The sequence below is a fragment of the Theropithecus gelada genome, chromosome X (genome assembly GCF_003255815.1).
Source record: "Theropithecus gelada isolate Dixy chromosome X, Tgel_1.0, whole genome shotgun sequence".
In the NCBI taxonomy this organism is placed as follows: Eukaryota; Metazoa; Chordata; class Mammalia; order Primates; family Cercopithecidae; genus Theropithecus; species Theropithecus gelada.
The window spans coordinates 145255903-145274946 of NC_037689.1; the positions used below are offsets into that span (position 1 = coordinate 145255903).

General features: G+C 36.6%; 1 protein-coding gene across 10 annotated transcripts in view; it reads left to right on the forward strand.

Annotated features, from left to right (window-relative positions):
- FMR1 (fragile X mental retardation 1) overlaps window positions 1-19044 on the forward strand; it is a 39090-nt gene that overhangs the window by 513 nt on the left and 19533 nt on the right. For 5 of the 10 annotated variants that reach the window (XM_025372867.1, XM_025372874.1, XM_025372868.1 and 2 more), the window contains exons 2-8: window positions 8-153; window positions 9878-9930; window positions 13468-13561; window positions 16260-16331; window positions 16601-16749; window positions 17943-18036; window positions 18123-18239. In XM_025372867.1, the coding sequence (XP_025228652.1) occupies window positions 103-153; window positions 9878-9930; window positions 13468-13561; window positions 16260-16331; window positions 16601-16749; window positions 17943-18036; window positions 18123-18239 (630 nt within the window). In that variant the 5' untranslated portion in view covers window positions 8-102. Of the gene's footprint in view, window positions 1-6; window positions 154-9877; window positions 9931-13467; window positions 13562-16259; window positions 16332-16600; window positions 16750-17942; window positions 18037-18122; window positions 18240-19044 lie in introns of those variants that run through there. The other 5 variants (XM_025372869.1, XM_025372872.1, XM_025372873.1 and 2 more) reach the window with 2 other exon arrangements.

The following is a 19044-nucleotide window of genomic DNA, read 5'->3' on the forward strand; positions in this document are numbered from 1 at the left end:
GGAGGAGGAGGAGGAGGCGGCGGCGGCGGCGGCGGCGGCGGCGAGCGCCCGCAGCCCACCTCTCGGGGGCGGGCTCCCGGCGCGAGCAGGGCTGAAGAGAAGATGGAGGAGCTGGTGGTGGAAGTGCGGGGCTCCAATGGCGCTTTCTACAAGGTACTTGACTCCAGGGCAGGCCCCATCTTCGCCCTTCCTTCCCTCCCTTTTCTTCTTGGTGTCGGCGGGAGGCAGGCCCGGGGCCCTCTTCCCAAGCGCCGTGCCAGGGCACGCTCGGCGGGATGTTATTTGGGAGGGCAGGACTGGACTTGGGGCCTGTTGGAAGACCCTCGAGCCCCGCTCCGAGTCCGAGAGGCCCTAGCGCCTATAGGAATGAGAGACCAGCGAGGAGAGGGTTCCCTTTCGGCGCCGAGCCCCGCCGGGGTGAGATGGGGATGGGCGAGGGCCGGCGGCAGGTACTAGAGCCGGGCGGGAAGAGCCGAAATCGGCGCTAAGTGACGGCGACGGCTTATTCCTCCTTTCCTAAATATCTTCTCCCAGCGGGATCCGGGCCTGACGTGTGGGTAGTTGTGGAGGAGAGGGGGACGCTTCAGCCGGACCGCCTTCTGCAGCGCCAAGAGGGTTTCAGGTCTCCTTTGGCTTCTCTTTTCCGGTCTAGCATTGGGACTTCGGAGAGCTCCACTGTTCTGGGCGAGGGCTGTGAAGAAAGAGTAGTAAGAAGCGGTAGTCGGCACCAAATCACAATGGCAACTGATTTTTAGTGGCTTCTCTTTGTGGATTTCGGAGGAGATTTTAGAACCAAAAGTTTCAGAACATGGCCCAGCAATGCATTGAAGAAGTTGATCATCGTGAATATTCGCGCCCCCCTTTTTGTTAAACGGGATAAATTCAGGAATGCACATGCTTCAGCGTCTAAAACCTTTAGCAACTCTGCTACTTAAAAATTTTGTGTGTATGTTTAAGTTTCCAAAGACCTAAATATATGCCATGAAACTTCAGGAAATTAACTGAGAGTATATTATAAATAGGGCATTTTTTTTTTTTTAACTGAGCGAAAATATTTTTGTGCCCCTAAGAACTTGACCACATTTCCTTTGAATTTGTGGTGTTGCAGTGGACTGAATTGTACTGAGTTGTTGAGGCTTTATATAGGCATTCATGGGTTTACTGTACTTTATAAAGTTACACCATTGCAGATCAACTAACACCTTTCAGTTTTAAGAAGATTTACAAATTTGATGTAGCAGTTGTGCGTTTGTTGGTACGTAGTTGCTGTAGATCTATTAATCTATAGATTCTCATTTCCTTTTGAACGTCTATAACCTCTTGAAATAATATCCCACCTTACTACAGTATTTTGGCAATAGAAGGTGCATGTGGAAGGAAGCCTGGAAAATAGCTATTACCAGTGTCCAGCACAATTCTTAAATGTATTATAGAATGACTTGAATGTTTCAAACAGGACACGTTTGGCTATAGGAAAATAAACAATTGACTTTATTCTGTGTTTACCAATTTTATGAAGACATTTGGAGATCAGTATATTTCATAAATGAGAAGAGTATGTAAACCGTTCCATACTTTGAGCACAGAGTTAAAACCTTTTGCTGTAAAAGGAGGCAAAAGGTAACCCCACGTTTATGTTCTTAACACTCTCATAAATATAAAATTGTTTCAGTTGACTCTGCAAAGTTTTAATTTCATTGATCGATAATTTCTTCTGGTGAGTTTGCGTAGAATTGTTCAGGGTCCTAGATTAGTGGTTTTGGTCACTAGATTTTTGGCACTAATAACTATAATATATATACATATATATGTGTGAGTAAGGGTTAATGGTTAAGCAAGATTCTGATTGATCTGTGATATAAACTTAGATTGGATGCCACTAAAGTTTGCTTACCACAGAGGGCAAGTAGCACATTATGGCCTTGAAGTACTTATTGTTCTCTTCCAGCAACTTATGATTTGCTCCAGTGATTTTGCTTGCAAACTGACTGGAATATAAGAAATACCTCCTATTTTGCTATTAATTTCCTCCTTTTTTGTTTCGTTTTGTAACGAAGTTGTTTAACTTGAAGGTGAATGAAGAATAGGTTGGTTGCCCCTTAGTTCCCTGAGGAGAAATGTAATACTTGATCAAGTGTGTGTCAGATAAATTGCTGTTACGTTTATTTAATAAGTTTGATTTCTAAGAAAATCTCAAATGGTCTGTACTGATGGAAAAATAGTTTCTGTAACAAAAAAGCTTGCAATTTTTATATGACTTATAATTTTGCTGTGAGTTTAAAAAGTAAAGCAAAAGTAAACTGAGTTACTTGTCCAGTGGGATGGACAGGAAAGATGTGAAATATAGACCAATTAAAAATGAACTGCTGTGGAGAAGTGTTACATTTATGGAAAAAGAAATAGGAACCTTGTTCATCAAATTGATAGAAAAGCTTTAAAAACTAAACAAACAACTTGAGTATAATTGAATTCAGACTTTGATTCGCCTGACATAACCACCATATTTCCAAGGACATCTCTCTATCTTCTGGTGTTTATTCTTAAAAACTTAAAAGTTAGATTTAGCAATCACCAGAGCCACTACTTTTATGCTTAGGTATTTGTTTGACTTAGAAATAAGTGGTCACGTGTACCACTTTACAGTGCCCTGCAGGTGTTAAGATATGAAGACGCTTTGACTTACACCTCATAAAATCTTTACAAAGTATTTTCTAAGTGAATAATGATGAAATAAAGTCTTTATTCTAGGTGCATCTGCCCCACATAATTTGTTTTCTTTGGACTAGAAGTTTTGATGTGTTGAGAATGGTAATGAATTAACTCCATTTTAAATGTAGAATGCGTATCATTCCATTATGAATGCCCTAATCCTAAGATTTGTAGGTTTTGTGTACTAGTATGAAAATTACTGAAGATGGATAAATCACATGTTGGAGACATCAGATACAAACCTTTTTTGTTTTCTGAAAATACAGCTTCTGATTTCTGATTCCTTATTGTAATATGGTATAATTATACTTGATTGCAATTTTATTGTTAGATTATACTTTATTTTTTAAGTTCAGTGTTTGAGGACAGACTTTCATTTGGTTAGTAGTATTATGGCAGCTAGCAGCTAAATATGGTGAAGTGTACAATCAAAAGGATATTTTTAATGAAGATATTACTGGTCTAACAGGTCATTTCAGATGCATAGCTGAAATGTAGTAAAATCAGTTTTGCTACAAATAAACTTGCATAAGGTATATAAATTTATGAGTTTATAAATCAACTTGCGTAAAGTGTAAATAAACTTGCACTCATGGTTTCTCTGAAGTTTTTTGAGATAACTTTTCATAAAGGTGTTATTCTGTACTTCGAGGAAGTGAATTATTGGGGTCAACCACATTTTTTTTTCCTTCCTAGAGTCTAATTGCCCTTTTTAGTTTTTAGGATCTTCGTGGCTGCATCATTTTTCCCCTTTTGAACTGTGCTTTTTCTAACTCCATATTAAATATTCTGATAACCTCCAAATTATTAATTAGATGCAACATTCAGTGGTATATTACTGGAGTTTCTGATTTCTGCCCACTGTAGGAATGTGCTTCCTGAGAAGATTGGGATCGTGATTATAATAATAGTTAACAGGGGATGAGTACTTTCTAGGTGCCAGGCACTGTTCTAGGTGCTTTACCTCTGATACTTTATTTTATGTATTGTTGTTATTCTCATTCTTTAAATGATGCACAGAGAGGTTAGGTAAGTGACTTAACTACCAAGTTTCAGGGCCATTAAGGGTCAGGATTCTGAATTCCTGAAATGATGAAATTTAGCTTGAAGAAATTGGTTTGATTTCCTGCTCCGTTTTCAATTTCATTGTGGTCTTTGATTTGTGGTATTTTGTGCTATAACACTGCCTTAGCATCCTATAACTATAGTTACGATGTTATATTATGACTTTTTACTGTTAATACAAAGCCATCATGAAATAATTCAGTTTATGTGCCAGCTTCTCTTGTTATTAGCTCTTGAACCTTGACACTGTACTTCTTCATATGGATGCCTGTTAAGGAAAGATAAGGTTAGAAATCTTTGACCCTGCTAGGAAATTTGCCTTTGTTATATTGGGAACTCATAAAACTGAAGTATTCAAAAGTTAGAATACATACACACAAGAAAAATTAAAAACTAATTTAATAATTTTTTTTTTTTTTGCACATGTCTCTGTTGTCTTTTGGTCAGAATGAAGCAGAATGTGTTTTTCTCATAATTTGTGGCAGATGCCTATATGAAGTCCTGGACATGTGGTATGGTTGGAAGGACTGTTGATGAGGTTTATTGTCTCTGTTTATTCTTTTATGTTGTTAGTGTCCCCATACAACGGGGTGGGGGGATGGGGACAAAATGATAACTCGCTTTATATATGAAGCCTTGGGTTTGCATCATACTTTTATCACATTTCTTATGTCCCTATCCTGTCTCCTGCACGTTTTCTTTCTTGGTGTCCTTTCCTTTCCTTTCCTTTTCCTTTTCCCTTTCCCTTTCCCTTTCCCTTTCCCTTTCCCTTTCCTTCCTTTCCTCTGTTCCGTTCCTTTCCTTTCCTTTCCTTTCCTTTCCTTTCCTTTCCTTTCCTTTCCTTTCCTTTCCTTTCCTTTGTTTCTTTAGTTTGTTTCTTTGTTTCTTTAGTTTGTTTCTTTGTTTCTTTAGTTTGTTTCTTTGTTTCTTTTGACAGGGTCTCACTGTTGCCCAGGCTGGAGTGCAGTGGTGGGATCTCAGTTCACTGCAACCTCCACCTCTGGGGTTCAAGCCAGTCTCATGCTTCAGCCCTCCAGGTAGCTGAGATTACAGGCATGTGCCACCATGCCCGACTATTTTTTGTATTTTTAGTAGAGATGGGATTTCGCCATCTTGGCCAGGCTGATCTCAAGTTATCCACCTGCCTCAACCTCCCAAAGTGCTGGGATTCCAGGCATGAGCCACAGGGCCCGGCCTCCGGCAGGTTTTCTTTAGGAGGGATATTTTACAATGCTGTAAGTTTTTCCTAACGAGAATTACCATAGCACTACATGTTCTGTCTTCAGTAAATGATGGAAGCTTACTGATGATGTTGTGGTTGTGTTCATTGCTGGTCGGGTGTACATTGAAACTTTAATACACAATATCCTCTCCTGTGAGCAGTGGTTCCTGTTTGTAAGATACTTTACTAAGGGAAGGAATGTGAGATGTTGCTGGGGAGAGTTTACCCAAATAGGGATGGACCTTCTGTTTTTGTTTTATCAGTCCTGGTATTAGAATGTGTGAATGGATAGCACTAGGCTTTACATACTTTCGTAAATATGATTGTTGTAATTACCTCTTTGGCCCAGTTGCCAGTAAATTGGGGACCCCTTAATGATTTATTTCCTGTTTATTCACCCTGATGAAGAACCTGTATCTCTTTTAAACTGTACTTTATCACCTTTCTCAAACCCCAAGATTTTCATCACATTTTTTTTCTTCCCAAACTCTAAATAACCTTTTAGTATTAAGTATATTTGTGGAAACGTTCTTTTCTTTTTCTATCCCAATTTTTAAAGTTTTTTTTTAAGTGTGCTTTTGTTGGAATGTACATTTTCCAAATGCAAAAGCATTTATGATTCTGCATCTCTTATAAAATATGACACTCTCTACTTTAGCTCTCATTTATTTGGTGCCCCCCATGTGTGTAATTTCATTACCCACAACAGTCTTAGGGAGACTGGTCGAGTTCCTTATTTGCAGATGAGGAATCTGAGGTCCAGAGATCACTTCTTGGTGAGAGTCTCACAGCTATTATGTGTTAGAGCCAAGATTTCGAACATAGGTCTGATTCACAGCAAAACCGTTAACCACTAAGTACACTGACTCCAACAAGAGCCCTAGCCCTCACGCAATACACTTTAATTCCCCTGTGTGTTCTTTCAAATTCATTCAATTTGCTGCCTTTGGAAACCTCTCAGGAACCTCCTCAACCTGCCTTCTCTACAGACATCAGCTTTGCCTGATAGGTAGAGATCACAGGAAAATGCAGTTTTCCAAGGTGGTGATAGGTGGAATGATAGTGCTCTGGAGATGGCCAAAGAAGAAAGGTATGAGTGTATCTGTGGGTGGGTAAGTGGTGGATAAGGGGAAAGATAGAGCCCAAAGGGGGCTATTGGAAAAACTATGATGAGAAACAGGAAGATGGAACCTTGTTGGAATGAAGATTTAGTGAAAGACCTTAGAATTAACAGGAGGTATTTGTCTTTCACGCAAGTGTAGACCAAAGGCAACCTATGAGTTTCTTTTATTCCACTTATTAAAGCACCAGCCAAAGGTATTATATACCTTCTGTATTCACTTAAAATGACTGATTTTGAAAAAGTCATGTAAGCATCCATTTACAGATAAGCCTTATTAACTCAAAGGCAGTGGCCGTCTTGGGCTCCGATGATTATTCAAACCATTTCTGACACTACATCTGGAAATGCATTCAGAGCCTGCAAAAGCTTTTTCTTTCTTTCTTTCTTTCTTTTTTTTTTTTGAATGGTCACAGCACTTGCAGATCTTCCTCCTTTGAGAGAATATTTGATTTTAGGAAATAAGCAAATGTGGTGAATAAGTATGATTCAACTGGGCAATAACTTTTAGGCAAAGAGAAAAAAGGAAAATATAACAATGTAGTAATAAGGCTGATATTATAGTGCTTTTATGATGAGTCTGAAAACAGTCTCCAACATTTATAAATGTTTTAAATCGGTTCTGTCTACTGCAGTAGCACTTAAGCCATATGTGGCTATTGAGCGCTTGACATGTGGCAAGAGTGAATTGGAGACTGATTTTAATTTTATTTAATTTTAATGTAAGTAGTCACACATGACCTGTGGCTACTATGGCAGATAGCATAGTTTTAGACAGGGGCAGTAGTCTTGGGTAGATACTTGATTTACTTAGAACATTTCTTTACCTAGCTGTAACAGGGTTCTAATAGCTGGTTAAAGGACTTAACATTTTTAGCATGTAGTATACAGTAAGGAACTAATGTTAATTACTGCCAAGATGTATAAACATTATAAAACTTTAGACAAGGATGAACACAGAAGCGTTGGCCCTTCTTTGTAAATAAGGGATCAGTTACTTCCTAATAGGTGTCTTAATTTTAGTTAGTAATCTAATAGCACCCCCAAAAACCAAACTTAATTTGTTATTAGCCATCCTGTAAAGACAAGGGAGAAATGGGGGCCAGGAGAATCCTCTTTGCCATTCTCTATAATTTTTATGACCTATAGAAATAAGAGCCTAAGAGTGACCAGTTCCTGCAACCTAACTCAAAATTAGGCCTCTCTGTTGAAGTAATAGTGCAGCAAACAATCCCTTGAAGCACTGGGGCATGAACCCTTATGAAATCTAATAATTCTAAAGTATCATTGGCAGTATTAAGCTAGAGTTCTCAAAATATGCTGTAGAAAATACTGTTCATTTAAATATAGCTGAGTAAAAATAACCAAGATCAAAATCGTAAGAAAATGTTGATTTCTCCCCTTTTGAACCAGTAACTATAAGGATATATACCCATGCTTAACTTAAAAATAATTATTTAGCCACGTTGGGCATAGCACAACATATGGATGCCATTATAGTCCACCTTGATATTATAAGGAAGCTTTCTTTTAGTGTAGCTTTACTTTTATTTATTTAAGCATTATTGAAGAAGCTTGGTATCTCTGTTAAGTTGCTTAAGTTGCTTCTCTATCAGTGTTTTCCAGGGCCTCATCTCAGCTTCCATAGTTTTTCTTAAGAGCAGCTAATTAATGCTTCACTCCGTATGCTTTAATCTGATATTTTGGGAAGTTTCATTTTTTAAAAGAATCTTTTTATTTCAGGCCTTTGAAGACAGACATGTTTGTTTAACAAGACATCTGCATTGAACCATTTGTTTTTAAAAACATGTATCAGGCATCTTCTATATACCAGAAACTATGCCATTTCCTGAGGACACAGAAGTTAGAGAATGGTCTTAATCCAAACCAGTTATCGTCTCACTATCCGTTATGCGTATCAGACATTCAGTGTCATGAGGATTTACTACTGTGTTTTCTCCCAAGAGTTTTATAATTTTGGCTCTTATATTTAGGTCTTTGATGTATATTAATTGATTTTTTTTTTTTTTTTGTATGTAGTGTGAGGTAAAGGTTGAAACGTACTCTTTTTGCATGTGGATATCCACTTGTCCCAGCTTCATTTTTTGAAAACACTATTCTTTCCCCATTGAATTGTCTTGGCTTCTTTGTTGACAAAGGATTTATTATTTCTGCCACAACCCAGCTGTTTCTCACTGTCTAAACCTTTATGCCTGCTGCCCCTTAGGCTTAGTGGAATGCCTCTCCATCCTCCTCTCTCTTTTGTTTACCTAATAGTTCCTTATCCTTTAAGGGGTCAGTAGGAACCTCACCTTCTTCAGTATGTTTTCCTTTGTCTTATTAACCTACCGCCATCACCCACACACATACCTTTTCCCTAAGGCTGGGATAGGAACCTCTTAGGCAATGATCTATTTGATAACTACTCACTGAGTTCTTACTAGGCACTCTGCAGTATGACCATAAATGAAGTAAAACCTGACACCACCCTCAGGAAACTTACTGTTAGTGAGAAAATGGGCTATAATAATAGAGTGGGGTAAGTTTATTGTAGGGATAAGCATAGGATGCTATGAGAATGCAGAGGACAGGAATTTAACCTGGACTTCTCAGTTCTCCCATTGAAGATGACATCTGAACTGAAATCTGGAAGAACAATAAGAGATAGCTATGTAAGAAGAGGGGAAGAACTAGTAAAGAAGGAATGGAGAGAGGCCCAGAAACTACAGAGTATGGCACAAGTAGTTTAGCATTGTTGGGTCACAAACTCTAAGGATGTGAAAGATAAAGTTGGAGAAGTGGTGGGACTGGGGAGGACAACTCCTGTAGAGCCTTTTATGGCTGGAGAAGGAGTTTGGCTATGGTCCTGCAGGCAGGGAGAAACCACTGAAGGGGAGAAACACATACAGAATAAATTTGAGTAGAAGCTGAAATCTCCCCAAGCCCTTTTAAAATGAATTAAGTTAAAAAGCCTTTGGGTTTCTTTATGCTTTGTCCTATTCTTCTAATTGTCCAAAACAAAAGCTCTCCTTTTCTGTACCTATTAAAAGGTTAATTTTGTAAAATTACGGACAGTATGCTGATTAAAGAATTCTTGATGATTGGCCATTTTGTTCTGTCTTTGTGTAGATTATTAACAATTGTGTCATCAGATTTAAAAGATCTAAACCTCGGGACTTTATATATTTTTTCTACAAGTGCCTGTGAGATTGAGAACTTAATTCAACTCTAGTAACTGGACTTTTTAGTGTTGTTTGCAGCATATGATTGTTAAAGAAAGTTTAGTATATTTGTGTGTGTGTGTATATATATATAGACTTGAGGTTATATTTAATCATTGACTATTGGTATTCTTCTAAGATTTTAAGGAGAAAAAGGTAGTTTACAACATGTGGCTGATATATGGTTCTGGAACAATTTTCTTAGTTTTCAGTAATTCTATCCTAAAATGTACGTCCAGCTTTGTACTCACCACCACATTGTAATTTTCAGTATACTTGTCTATTTTTTGAGATGTTGAAGGCTATGCAGCAGTTTTTTTCTTGTTTAGTGTTTTAGCTATCTGTATCTTTAGGGTGTAGCACATACAAGGTGGCAATATAAATGTGCTTAATGAATAAATGATCTTCAAAAACTGACCTTCATTTGAAGTTCTGTTTTATTCATAAACACATAAAACGTTTGGTATCTCTGTAAAATTTGACTAGAAACAAAAACTATATTTAAGCTCACAAGTTAATTTAACATTTTTTCTTACGCAGGCATTTGTAAAGGATGTTCATGAAGATTCAATAACAGTTGCATTTGAAAACAAGTAAGTGTCTCGTTACATAATTTTAATGATGAGGTTCTTTAATATTTTATGCTAATTCTACTCGTCATTTTTTAAAAATTCAAGTCTAGTTTGAGTGCTTGTCAGGAATGGATCTTCATGTTACTGACTTAGAAGTTTCTGAACAACTCAGTAGTAAACTAATGGAATGACTGTTTCTGCTAATGACCTGAAGGTCCGTTATTGTATGATATTGATCCTTACGTCTTAATTACCTTGAATGTGAGGAAAGAAACCAGAGATTCTTGTGTATTAGTAACTGGAAGTTTGCATAGGAATATTTGTAAATTTTAAAAAGATAGCAATGAAGGGATTCATGGGTATTGCTAAAAAGCTGTATGTGAGTTCTTTAACATTAAATCTACAACTGATGGTTTTAGTTGTCTAGTATATTTTATGGAAACAGTCCTGTTTAGCCATTATCTGATTTTTTTTATGTTTCATATATTCAGCAATAGCAGTAGCTGATCTTTTCTGCTCTCTTTTGCTAGGTGAGGAAATAAAAACAGTCATAGGCCTAGGAATATTAACTGTATGAAAGCATCAATAGTATAGATGTTAACATTTTATTGGAGAAGACAAGTCTCTTGACTAAATTTTTTGAATGCTAATAAAGGCTATTTTCAGGGTAGCTGTTTAAGATTGTAAAGTACATATAAACTCCTTAGTCAAAGTGTAGATGTGGCTGTGATCTTAGGATTTTTACTAAACTCTGATGGATGGTTAACAGTTATCATTTTTTTTTTTTTAGCTCTTATGTACCAAGAAAATTAATAATATATCAAAAGCAGGCTGCAAATCTATAGAGACAGAAAGTACATTAGTGATTGCTTAGTGCTGGGGCTGGTAGGGAGGCCATAGCTGAAGAGTACAGGATTTTTGTGTATGTGGCAATGAAAATGTTGTAAAATTGACTGATAATTATTACACATAACTGTAAACCTTCTACAGACCATCGAATTGCACATTTAAATTGATGAATTATATGATATGTGGATTATGTCTGCTAAAATGTAGTATGTGACCCAGGCATACTGAGCAATAGATACACACATCTTGCTTCTAAATAAAAATAATAGTTTAAAACCAGGCCTGTGTTTCAGTGTCTAGAAAACAAATTTTGTAATTGAACTTAGCAGAGTCTTTTGGCTAGCAGTAGGACAAAGTAGTATCCTTAGATGCCTGAAACACATGTAGGGGGACAGAGATAAAAAGATCAAAAGTATCTAACCCTATTTCTGGCTCTGGACTAATAATCACAGACCAAAATACAAGTTTGAATAATAGAATACCTTTCCCTGAACACATAAAGCCAAAAGTTTTAGTATTTGTCTCTTTGCCGTTTCATGTATCCATGGCCATACAATAGACAACAGCATCATACCAACAGAGGAATCTTTGATAACTTGGAGGGTATTTTTTTCTTACAATTATACACTTTATCTGTTTACTTACATCACTAGGTAAATGCTGTTTCCCATAAAGGGAGAGTTGTCTTTATTTGGTACTCTTTTAGTTTTTCGTAGTCTATAATCTAAAGTATTAAGCAAACACTCATTTCCTCTATGCATTTAAGAATTTGTCTAGTTTATACATTGATTTATCAGATCACTTCCTTTTGGTTTTCAGTCAGATTTCTACCATAAACTTAAAATTATTTCCTCTTTGGACCTTCTAATTATTTATCTCCTATACCATATGTGCATGAAAGTTTCTCTTCAAGCTCTTTGTCATCCTGGGAGTTTGAAATAGATCATTGATTTTTAAACTTGTGTTCATGGAGTATGTTTGTGATACAACACTGGGTTTGAGCACATCAATAGGATTTAATAGGATCTCTACCGAAGTAATCTCTTTGCTCTTCCTTGTGTGTTTCCTTTTTGGTTTTCTGTTAGAAACAAAACGAAAACAGTGTTTTGTAGAATGCCAGATTGTATTTATCCTTTCTTTCCTTTCAATCAGGAAGAAGCTCCTGTTACTGATACCATATTGTTTTAGGTGCTTTGTTTTTAGGTGCTTCCTAAACCTTCCATAAAGCATAAAGCTGTTTTCATATTTCACATTTTTTAATAAGGAATTTGAATTTTTATCTGTATACACTTAAAATAATTATTTCTTATTTGGAACCAAGAAGTTATGTTATACATTACTATATGCCTTAAAATCAAATTTAGCAATGAATCTGTAACATCTATTAGGTATGTATAATAACTCAGAGGAGGGTTTAGTTAATTTAGGCCCTAATCAGATTTCCACAAATTCTGACTTAATATTTGCCCTCTTATATAACAGCTCTTCTTTAAACAAAAACGAGTACTTTTCTCAATAGAATTTTACTAAGAAAGCTCTTTGGTAAAACATTGACATTATGCATAGAACATATCTCAGTATCTGCTAATGAAGAACACCAAAAAGAACCCAGATGTGACTGCTCCGGAAGTTGAATCCTCAGCGTTTTTGCAAAGTTTGTCTTTTAATATTTTATATATATAAAAATATATATATATATTTTAAGACAGGGTCTCACTCTGTCACCTAGGCTGGAGTGCAGTGGCATGCTCATGGCTCACTGTAACCTTGAACTCTTGAGCTTGAGCTATCCTCGCATCTCAGCCTCCCAAGTAGCTGGGACTATAGACACATACCACCACACCTAATTTTATTTTTTTAAATAATTTGTTGTAAAGATGAAGTCCTACCTTGTTGCCCAGGCTGCTCTTGAAGTCCTGGCCTGAAGCAGTGCTCCCACCTCAGCCTCCCAAAGCTCTGGGATTATAGGTTTGAGCCACCGTGCCCTAATATTTTGTATTTTTATGGATATAAAAAATAATTTGGTATCTTTCAGAGTTGTTTAATATCATTTTAAATTTAAAAACATAGGCAACTTGAACTCCTATAGGCTGTCTCCATCGGGTTTCTGTGGTTTAGGAGACCCCACCATCCCAGTGCATGCTGATAACGTCATACTGATCAGCATCCAGCTACCCACAGCAAGAATTGACCACCTCGTGGGATCTAAAATTTAAAGGGGGAAAAGTGAGTTGTGAATTGCTAATGTGCTGACAGCCCCATTTTGCTTGGGAATTAGAGGGCAGTTTTTGTGGTCCTTGGAATGTGGTTAAAATTCTTCTGCAAGTGGAAGTATGTTTATATTACTAACAATTACTGGTACTAATATTCAAATATTGAAGGAAATTTCTGTTGTGGACTTATGTTTAAAGCTCTTAGAAGTTGAAATTATTGGAAAGAAGACTTGTTTTGAAAATCATAATATTGCTGTATTGTGTTTAGAGAAATATTCCAAACGGGAGTAGGCTGCTGTGCTGCATGCAGACTTTGCTGAAATGTTACTATATTGCCATTATGTCCCATTCAGAAAAACTGATGATTTTAAAGCTTTTGCTTCTTGAAAGTAGAAAAAGAGGGGTCACGCTTAACCAAAAGTTGATGGCAGAGTGGTCACTGTTTCAGTTAAACATGAAAAGCATGTTAAATAATTGTATGTTTGCTTATTTACAGCTGGCAGCCTGAAAGGCAGATTCCATTCCATGATGTCAGATTCCCACCTCCTGTAGGTTATAATAAAGATATAAATGAAAGTGATGAAGTTGAGGTGAGTTTTCCCTGCCATAAAGTCATTTAGCACTGAAGGAGTGGGGTTATTTAATTTATCTGTGTGTGTGTGTGGTGTGTTTTTTTTTTTTTTTTTTTTTTTTGATACATTGTCTTTAACACTGTTTAAATTACTTTGAGAATTACAGTTGAAATGGACATGTGCTTTTGACTGACTCATCTTATTAATAATTCAAAATGATACATGATGCTTACATTTGGCTATTTGAGCAGTACTCAGAGCATATATTTGAAAGTCATTGCCTCAAGTTCCTTTGCCCACTAGTAATTCTTTTCTCCTTCCCTTAATTTCTGAATCTTTGAATATGTCGTTTGTTTACAACTGTGTCCCCATTGTAAGCAAAATGGATTATGAAAATTAATTTTACACAGGAAAGAAATCATGCTTTATTACAGAGTAGTATACTAGAATTTCTTTAAGTAGCAGTGAATCTTCTTGGTGTATTTTTAAAAACCTACAAGCTTTAGTTAATACATATTAGTAAAATCTCTTTTTCATAGGGCATATCGTGAACTACCTGCTTATCTCCCATTGAGCTCTTTGACCAAAATGTGCGATGGAGATCTAACATGTGAACAGAAATGTTGTGCTTGTGATTTCTTTCTCCATTAGAAATTGGTTTTGTATTTAAGGCACTAACAGTGCCTTACATAGTTTGTGTGGTATCCTGTCTCCTTTGTATCCTTTCACATACTCCATTTTGAGCTGCTTCTCTTTTTTTCCCACGATAATAAGCATAATGCCTTACTATTAGTTAATAGTAGTTGCCGTTCCATGAATATTTGTAGTATGAAGGATGTGGCTTAGTAGACATTTGTGCAGGTGAGGCAGAGTGGTTCTAAGTCCTGTCCTTCAGTTCTTTATTTTTATTTTTTTATTTTTATTTTTGAGATGGAGTCTCACTCTTGTTGCCCAGGAGTGCAGTGGCACAATCTTGGCTCACTGCAACCTCTGTCTCCTGGGTTCTAGCGATTCTCCTGCCTCGGCCTCCTGAGTAGCTGGGATTACAGGTGCCCACCACCGCACCCAGGTAATTTTTATATTTTTAGTAGAGGCGGGGTTTCACCATGTTGGTCAGGCTGGTCTCGAACTCCTGACCTCAGGTGATCCACCCGCCTCAGCCTCCCAAAGTTCTGGGATTACAGGCGTGAGCCACCGTGCCCAGCTGGTGCTTGAATTCTTATTTGCTGCACTAGGTAGTAAAGGTGTAGCAAAAACAGGACAGAATCTTCTGCCTTTGATGAAATCACATTCCAGTGAGGATAGCTAATGTGACAGATGTGAGTCTTAACAAAGAAAAAAAAAAGCGAGAGAATGAAAGATGATATAGGGCAGGATTGCTGTTTTAGAGAGTAGTCAGGGAAGGTCTGTCAATGTCCAGGCCTGTGTTTTTCTCTCTACAGTTTTAAAGTGGACATAGGATAAAGTGTTATTTATTTTCCAAAAATGTAAGCAATCTCTACTAGGTTTAAGCAGCTGGGCTTGGTTTTGCAAGGGATCTTAATAGGGAACAAAAACACTTTGTATACTTAGCTGTCCACTTCCCCAGGAGACTGTAAGCTCTCTGAAGGCAAGGCCCAGGTCTTTGGTCTATATTAGGAGTACCCAGAATTTGATGGAGAGATGAAAGGGACTTTTTCTCCCCTGCTTGGTCACTTGACAAATGGGGACCAATGAGATACCATTGCTAGGATGACCTCACCGATTTGCTGAGGTAATTTCTGTGGCTAGAGTAGTTGAGAAAGATGGAAGCAAGAGGGAAAGGTATGTTAAGTTGTATTCAGTCACTGTATTGTGTGATCATTAACTTTGGTTGTAAAAGGGAGGCAAGCTCGAGCTTTTACTCACTTGTCACCCCTAGACTCTGTACCTTTCTTGGCCTCATGTCCTCATCCCCCTTGTCTTTCCTGTTTCTGTTTTCTGCTTCTGAGTATCTCTGTCTCTCTCTCCATATATATTCTATTGTCTCTTTTCCTGTTAACCTTGATTTGTTAGGGTCTTCATGAAAGATTCCATGCTGTACGTCTTAAGTGAACTTTAAAGTGGTCACCAAAGAGATGAGTTAGAAGAACTGATCTGCAGTGTGTGACAGACCAGGAAGGTGATATCCAGAGGATTGCCACCATGAAGTTGTCCGTTTTAGTGGAGAGGAAGCAGGAGACCAGAGAGTGACCAAGGATCTGTCCATTTAGTTCCAGGAGATGTGAATGCCAGAGTGGTGTCCTTAGTGGACTGAATGTTCAGTGGTCTTACTTATTTAGTGACGAAGCAACAAGACAGTAGGGTATGGTCAGTAACTTTCAGTCAATTTTTGGTTACTAGAGTAAAACAAAAATAAGTTTATACATTTTGAGATACATTTTTGTAACTCGCTGAGTACCCAAGGAAAGTGTGGTTGTATTAGCGTCTATTTTCAGAGCACTAACTATTGCTGAATTAGAACAGAAATCTAGGAAAACTGATTTTTACGAGGAGCTTCAAAGCAATCTCAGGTAGTTTCTGATTATGTATCTCTGCCTAGGGGTACATAGACAGGGTTACAATTTGGTTAAAGATACATGACGTGATTTTAAAGACACCTAGGGGCATTTTAAGAAAATTTCCTCGCTGTCTGATAATCTGCAGATTTCAAAATTATGTTAATCATGAAATATTCTGTGTTGTAATTTTTGTGTAGGTGTATTCCAGAGCAAATGAAAAAGAGCCTTGCTGTTGGTGGTTAGCTAAAGTGAGGATGATAAAGGGTGAGGTAGGAAAATGCCTATTTAATTTTTTTTCTTATACTATTTCCTTTTTTTAAACCCAGGTTGTACATTTCCATATGGATTTCTATTTTGAAGTAATATCTAATTTTGAGTAATTAAAATGTTTTCACTATTTGTTCAGTATGTTTCAGTTGGTTATAAATTTTTTCCCATAGATAATTTATTTTAAAATAACTGAATAGGGAGAACGTCTTACTCTTCTTACTCTTACTTTAAAAATTGTAATTAGGAGTGACTTTTATTTATTTCTCAGTTTTATGTGATAGAATATGCAGCATGTGATGCAACTTACAATGAAATTGTCACAATTGAACGTCTAAGATCAGTTAATCCCAACAAACCTGCCACAAAAGATACTTTCCATAAGATCAAGCTGGATGTGCCAGAAGACTTACGACAAATGTAAGTTGATACACAAGAAATGCTGAGAACTTGGAAGTAATATGCAATTAGTTTAAAAGAATATAAATTTTAAAATACTAGAAATTGATTTTAAATTTGGTGGACTTTGGCAAAAATGGTTTGGTTTGCAAGAGCAGTGGGGGAAAAACTTATTTAGCTTTTCCTACTTATAGAATCAAGGCAACCTTGCACTTGATTAAACTTACTTGGCTACACACATGGCTGATGTACATAATGTACATTTGTTTTCTAAACTAACTTTGTTCATTCTAAGATTTAAAAATGGATCAAACAAATGTGATAATTCTGTCATAAGTCACAAACTAAATTATAGACTAAATAATTTCTCCTGTTTTTTTCTCTTTTACCTAAAATGTTTTCAGATAAATGTGTAATAAGTAGAGCCAAAGAAGCTTTAAAAAGTCGTCTCATCTTACAATCCTTGATCTGGAATAATGATTAAAGACTATAGAAGAGATGCATTTTTTTTTTTTGCAGATTTTATCAAGTGAATACAGTACATTTGATTTGGACATGTTGTTGAACATTAAATTGCAGTTCAGAATACATAGAAATCCTCCCTTTTCTAGAGATTGTGTATGTGTGTAAATTTTTGTGCCTTCTGGTTCATATGTTTCCTTCTCTCCCTCAAGTTGTTTAGCAGTTTCTTACCCCATTCTCCATGATGTGCTTATTTCATATTGCATGCCTGTATCAAAACCTCTCATATGCCCCATAAATATATATACCTACTATGTGTGTGTGTGTGTGTGTGTGTATATATATATATACACACACACTATATATACCTACTATGTACCCACAAAAACTAAAAAAAAAGAAAAAAAAAAAGGCCTGCGACAAGAAAAAAAGAAAGAAATCAGTTACCCTGTAGGTAGCTATCTCCAAAAGTTTTCAATAGTTGACTTAAGAAAACTACTGACTTGTATGTAACTGAAATCAGGAAACCTGTAGTGTAGAGTGGTTCCCCTGAGTATGTCTCCTTTGGTAATCTAAGCTGTACTTCAGAGATGTACAGAAAAAGGAGCTAAGCTTCTAAATGGATATAGCTTATTTTGCGTAAATCAAATTTAATATGAATCCATGATTCTTACACATGTAAATCTATCTGTATTTATTTATGTCAGTAGTTGGTAATTATTCATCTTAATTTTTTTTTTTTTAATTTCTAGGTGTGCCAAAGAGTCGGCACATAAGGACTTTAAAAAGGCAGTTGGTGCCTTTTCTGTAACTTATGATCCAGAAAATTATCAGCTTGTCATTTTGGTGAGCATTTTCGAGTTGTTTATTTTTGGTTTAATTCGTCTGGGGCAATTGCCTTAATAATAATGTTGTTAATTTAAATCATTTAGTCCATCAGTGAAGTCACCTCAAAGCGAGCGCATATGCTGATTGACATGCACTTTCGGAGTCTGCGCACTAAGTTGTCTCTGATACTGAGAAATGAAGAAGCTAGTAAGCAGCTGGAGGTATGTCACTTTCCCTAGCACTGCTTGTAAGGCTACCTAGGAACGATAACTGTATCGTTCTACAACTTGAATATGGGGAGCTTGTTATTTATTTACTGCTTCTTAACAATTCCTTAGGTTCTATAGTTGGAAAATTATACAAAGCATAATCATACTAAAGTTTCCATGCCTGAGGTTTCAAAATTCAGCAGCAGCTTATGTATATTAAGGGACTTCTGGTCCTTTCACTTCTACTAGAAGTTTATCAAAGCTGCTAATAAAATGAGGCAATGCTTCTTCCATATAACATGTTGTCATTAAAAATACTAGAGAATATTTAAATATCTAATCATATTCCTTTCATTATGTATGTTTATCTTTGTTTAAAAGGATATAGAACTTCTTCATTCTAATTGGTTGTCATTCTTTAAAACTCCTGTCTTCAGATTCCCGCCAGAGGCTATTTCCCTAACTTACTATTTCGTCTCTTAAGGTGCATTTTATCTACTTCTATTAATCCTCCAATAATTTTCATCACCATACATTTGTTTTCGTTGATAACTATCTGGTACGTCCATCCATTACTAGAGAAACTAAGTGGATCTTAGAAGAATGTGCCAGCTCTACTATATTACTGTCAAATTCCAGAGTTCCTCATCATCATTCATTAGAAGGAAAACACCACACATTTGAAATAGTAAAGATAAAAAGGAGTTCCAAACTGCATTTTAAGAGAAAAGGTAGTCAAGACTGTGTTCTTATAAAAACCCTGTGAAATTTGCCACCTGCCAACTTGATGTATGATGCTGAACTCTTAGAAGAAGGG